Genomic DNA, 6,000 nt, shown 5'->3' on the forward strand with positions numbered 1-6,000 from the left:
TGGAATATTACGCTCCTGGATATTACTAATACAACCTACGCTTGGCATTACACATAGCATTGCACCATTGGAATGTAACAGGCATTTGCTAGGACGACGCCTCTTCTTGGAAAAACACGTAACACAGCCAGAACTAGTAGATTGCACCACAGAACGTAACGACCTCGGAAGTTCAGCATCCACACACACACACTTTTGAACTTATACTCTTGGTTGCTTATTAAGATTGGCTTTAGGTGAAAATCACATAAAGCCCTACCAAAAAGAATTAATAGCGGAAGCGAGTTGTTCTAGCTTATTAGTATGGAGAAAAGCAATCTAACATATGGGTTCGAGGTCTGGTAATGTTATGCTTAAAGAGTTGTATTTAGTTATAATTTGTTCTTCTTCGATTCTATTGTAAATCGTCTTGCATTAAGTTGCTTAGGTAAAGACCGTACTCGCGGAGAAAAATAAAGTTTCCATGGATATAGAAATTAAAAAAAAACTTTCTCTTATCTTCGAGGTTCTCTTATAGCTTGATCAGTGTTCTAAAAATTTCTGCTACCATACAACACCTTCTGCATCCATAATTGTAGTTAACTCGTGTTGTTCAAAATTAAAGAAGGAAAGATCCTTAGTACACATTTGTTGCAAAACTTATTTTGGCCTAACTTGCGAGACCTCCAAGGAGAGAGATAGAGCTTGGGAAGAAGAATAAGACAAATAACGTCTGTATCGTTTACTCTGTAAAGCCTCTAATACCACATCTTCGACATACATACTAGGTAAAGCTACAAAGAAGTTAGATAATTCCACATAGACACTAGTACTAGATCCCGATCTCTCCTCGTTACGTATAATGTCGTGTATTAAGTATGGTTTGTTCGGAGTTAAATAGGAGAAGGGTACTACACGTTTTGTGCTTAGCTTTGCATTGGAGTCCATTTATTGTATAAGAATAGTTCCCAAATGTCCTTTATAGACTTTTCCATAAAGAACTAAGAAAAACTAAAATTACTTCTTAGAGTGTCTCTTTCTTAAAGCTTTGTTCTTGGTTTCTTCTACTAACAAGTCCTTCACACTAGACGCATCGCAATTGCTTAAGTCTTATTTCTCTTCTTCTTCCGTTAAACTAGAATGGAAAAGCAACTTGTACCTAGACTTACCACCAGATATTGATTCCTTGCCATTATAAGAAAAATATAGTTTGCCAGTAGAGTTCTTAAATCGTTCTAAAGTTTGTGGTTGGAGTAGTTTGGAGTAGCGATCAGGAAGGAAAACAGAAAACCTAGACGCATGCAACACAGCCTTGTCCCCGTACTTTGTTTTAACTAGATCGAAAGACTTAACTCGATGTCTAACGCCTAACTCAACATGTCTTAAAGGAATAAAGTTATAGGTAGACACGGAACAAGAATTTAATTCGTTAACAAGATCATCCATATTTGTTGTACACTATATTATTTTTTGGTTGTTCATTTTTGCTCTTTGTTTGCTACCCATTCTATCACAAACCAATGAGCTTAACAGAAGTTCTTTTCGATAGGCACACACACACACACACACACACACACAGCTAGCAACTTTTCGATAGGCACACACAACTCGTAAGCTAGCAACTTTTGGAAACGTATGGCCATTATAACTTTCTATACCATCCGTCTTAAGAACCGCAAAAGGATTCTCACTTGGGAAATACACAATCTCCATCCCGTTATAAGGCAACAAGCAAAAACCATCGCCTCGCTACTCATCCTTATTGTACTTGTAAAGATTGACTAGATGCATTTTAAACAATCCCTTAATGTATCGAACGGACTTAAAGCCATCCAACTCCACAAGAACACCAACAAAAGTAAATTTACTCCTATCGTTAACTAGAAATGCATGTAGGTTGTAAGTAGCTTCTAAATTCAAATCTCCCCAACGCCGGTTAAACAAAGATATTAATTCTTGTTCTCTCTCTCCTCGTAAGGTATTCTTCTCCAATGTATCGAGGTACTCTTGTCTTACATGTTGTAACTTAGCGGCATAATCCAGTGCATTTCTTCTATCTTGTAATTCCAATAACTCTGCTTCTCTCTTCGAACGGGACTTCAAGTAAACATTTCTAATAGGTTCAATCGGACGAAGAGGATATCGATTAAGAGCGTTAGTAATATTAATTCTTTTTCGGCTTACTTCTGGAGTTAAATTTTCTGTTGCTATTAAACCAGCTTCTTCTATGTTGATGTCGGCAGGAATCGTAGAGAAGGGCGTGTTTGTATTGGAAAAGTATGTCTTCCCTTGCTTTAAGTAACATTTTTGTACTATAGAAACTTCTGTTGTATCGTCTGGATCCGGAATTACTTCTATATAGTTAACGGGTAAGAGATTAAAAGAGAATGCAGAAAGAGCGTAAGAAATCAATTTGTCCTGCTTCTGTTTGTCCTCTGGTAACTTTACACGCATCCCTGTTAGCTTGGTTGTATGTATATTCCCCCAAAACGCAAAATGCAAAAGTCTTTCTTCTCTATTAACAACGCAACAACTATTTAGCAAAGAATTACATAGTCTGGTCCACATGTCTCGAATAGGTACTTTATAGAAGGGTGCATCTTGGAAATACTTCTTACTTCTTTTTAACAGCTTTAAACAATCTGCTACATGATCAAAGGTTTTATCACAAGAGTACTGTTAGTCGTAATAATTATAAATTGTAGCTTCTAATCTCGTTATACCATACTCCTTGGCTAATGTAGAAGAAATGTTTCTCTAAGTCTCTTATCGGGACATAACAAGTAGTCTATTACGTGATTACCTAACTGCTTAGTAACTCCAGGACTTGTAATTTGGCAAATAAATTTGTTGTAGACCTTTACAGAGGAGTTTTTAGAATTGTAACGTAGGCAGTCCTTACCAACTGTGTTATCGTTCTCACATATTACCTTTAAACTAGATAAATATTTGTTTCTGTATTCTCTCACGTTGCCTTCCATACAAAAGTTAAAATTGTCTAATAAGTATTGGATTACTTCTTGTTTATTAAAAATGCCTGCGAAGTCTTGTGTAATATCAAAATCCAACAAAAAGTAATGTTCCTTCTCTAACTCTGTTAAAATGACTGGTAAATGCTCCAAAAGTGTAGCTATGGGAAGATCAGCGAGCTCAATTTTGTAAGGGACAACTACTGGTCTTTTTTATTTTCTGTCTATGTCTTTCCTGTATCTCTGTGTTATTTGGTTTACTCCCTTTGCTCGTTTTGTGTTGGAGTCTAAAAGAAAAGGTAATTTGGCTTTAACTCCGTGCTTTGCCACAACCCAATTCGAAAATATAGAACGGAGAAAGTAGTTAAAGGATCCACATGCCTCTTTCTTTAGAAGGAATTTGCCACCTAACCTACCCTCACAATGTTGGAAATCTGTAATCTTAACAACCATAATATTGTCGCAAAATGGTTCTGTAATTTTTCTTAAACAATCTAACCTATCCTGTCCTTCTGTGTAATCTAAATCTCCAATGTTTGTTAGTAAATTGTTCTGGTGTAAGTTCTCTGCTAAAAGGCATAAACTAAAACGCTCGTTTGTAGGCTTAGAAACATTCCCTAGTAGCTCTGTAATAGTATAATTGGTAGTTGAAACCATATTATTCACCTCCATATTTATTACAAGAAGGAAAAAATTAATCATTTTCGGAGCAATAACAAGTCTAAATATAGGTACAAATGTAAAGACAAAGTGGGAAGCAAAAATAGAACAAATTATTTCGTTTACAAGACACCTGCAGAGTATATAGAAGAATATGAGCGTAACAATCAGTAACTGTAAACTTTAACTGTAAGATTTGTGTAAGAGGAAGACTTATATAACTGTACGCACTTATAGACTGTGTGTAACTGTAACTTGTGCTTTAGATATGTAAAAAAGACTTTGTAACTGTAACTTATGCTTTAGATATGGGAAAAAAGATGTTTGTAACTGTAACTTGTGCCTTAGATATGGAAAAATGTAACTTGTGCTTTAGATATGGAAAAATGTAACTTGTGCTTTAGATATGGGGAAAGGTTGTAAGTGTTCTGGAATTGCTTCTTCTGTCCATAAGGTGTTCGAGAAAAATTTGTAACTATAACCTGTGTCTTGGATATGGAAACATTGTAACTCTATGTAATGTGCTATGGTATTGTTATGTAGAAAGTTTTGTAAAAGGTAGTTGAAACTGGGGTAGTTGAAGCAACGCAACCTAAGTTTCTTACCTATTTGATAACAGGTACTTGGACAACTATGGAGTTAGATAAAGCTTTAGAGAAAGGTTATGAGTTAATTGAAATTTACGAGATTCAACATTTTCCCAAAACAAGTAACAAACTCTTTAGAGGTTACATTAAAGACTTCATGAAAATCAAATTAGAAACATCACCATGGGAAGATGACTTTCAAACAAAAGATGATTATATTAAAACTATTAAAGACACACTGAATATTGATTTAAATCCTGATCAAATAATGGTAAATCCTGGTAAGAGAGCAGTTGCAAAAATTTGTTTAAATTCGTTATGGGGAAAGTTTGGCCAAAGACAAAACTTAACTCAAACTGAATACATTACAGATGTTAGAAGATGGTACGAGTTACTTTTAGATGACAAATTAGAGATATCTGAATGTTTGTTTATCAGCGAAGAGATGGTTCAAGTTTCATATAAATACAAAGACGTATATGTTAACAATTCTTATTCCACTAATATTCACATTGCAACTTTTACAACAACACATGCGAGGTTAAGACTTTATGACATGTTGGATAAGTTAGGTGAAGATGTAGCGTATTACGATACTGATTCTATTGTTTATATTGTTAATAGTATAGAAGTAAAGACTGGTAGTAACCTTGGCGAGTGGACAGATCAGTTAGAAAAAGATGTTTATATTATTGAGTGGTATTCAACTGGTCCAAAGAGTTATTACTACAAAACAGATAAAAACAAAACTGTGATGAAAATTAAAGGATTTACTCTTAATTATGAGAACTCTTTGAATCTTAATGGTGAAAACATAAAGAAGGTTGTTAACAAAGAACTAACGAACATAACTCTTAATTATAATCAAATAACAAGAGACAAGAGAACAAAAAATTTAGTTAACAAACCTGTGACTAAAGAGTTTCAAATGGATTACGACAAAAGAGTTGTTTTAAAGGAAAAAGATAATATCATCAATACTTTACCTTATAGTTATTAGGTTTAAGTTTTAGATTTAGGTTTAGTTTTAGTTAGATTTAAGTCCTTTATGGTTATATATCATAAAGGTCATTATGTTCTGTCTTCTTATGTTCTGTGTGGTTTATGTTCTCCAAAGACAGTGGTCCGTACAGACGCGTAAAATTTGAACTTGATCATTGAAAAAGTGGTCCAAAAAAAGTGGTCCGTACAGACGCGTAAAATTTGAACTTGATCATTGAAAAAGTGGTCCGAAAAAAGTGGAAAAGTGGTCCGTACAAACGCCTATACTACTTATGTCTAATTGTTTCGGTTTAAGTCAACAAATGGTTGTAAGTTTTGTAAGTCCATAGCACACCATCTTCAGAATTAAATGGCATTTGCAGTACTGTCCTAGTAGAAATGCAGTGTTATGTTCATACGTGTAGCATGTTACCAGAGACACGCACCTGAAATATAAAAAAAAGTCAAAAATATTGCGTCATCAATTTGGTTTTAGTCTTAATATTTAAAGATTTGGTTTTAGTCTTAATATTTAAGGGCTAAATTGTAAACTATAATGGACGTAGATAAAATTGTAATTGATTTCATAATTTCTTCTAAGGCAGTTAATGCATTTTTTATCCAGGATAACACGGAAATAAAATTTACTTGAAAGAAAAGGGTTGGGTTGAAAATGGGCTGTAGTGTAATAATTTGACGTGCAATGACTCAAATATGATTATCTCGTTTTTTTTTAAAGAATAGTACAATTTTTATGTTAGACATTTAATGTGCGATAAATGTATTTTCGTAGTAAATGGGTTCAATGTTAGATAGATAACATT

At 34.0% G+C, this 6,000-nt stretch overlaps 1 protein-coding gene across 1 annotated transcript; it reads left to right on the forward strand.

Moving 5' to 3' along the window:
• Positions 1-4,241: 4,241 nt before the first annotated feature.
• LOC145679285 (uncharacterized) lies at positions 4,242-5,195 on the forward strand. The gene has a single exon (XM_081749892.1). It carries the CDS (start codon positions 4,242-4,244, stop codon positions 5,193-5,195), a length of 954 nt encoding a protein of 317 aa, XP_081606018.1.
• The last annotated feature ends 805 nt before the right edge of the window (positions 5,196-6,000 follow it).

The sequence above is a fragment of the Thermobia domestica genome, chromosome 1 (genome assembly GCF_964235325.1).
Source record: "Thermobia domestica chromosome 1, izTheDome1.hap1.1, whole genome shotgun sequence".
Taxonomy (NCBI): Eukaryota; Metazoa; Arthropoda; class Insecta; order Zygentoma; family Lepismatidae; genus Thermobia; species Thermobia domestica.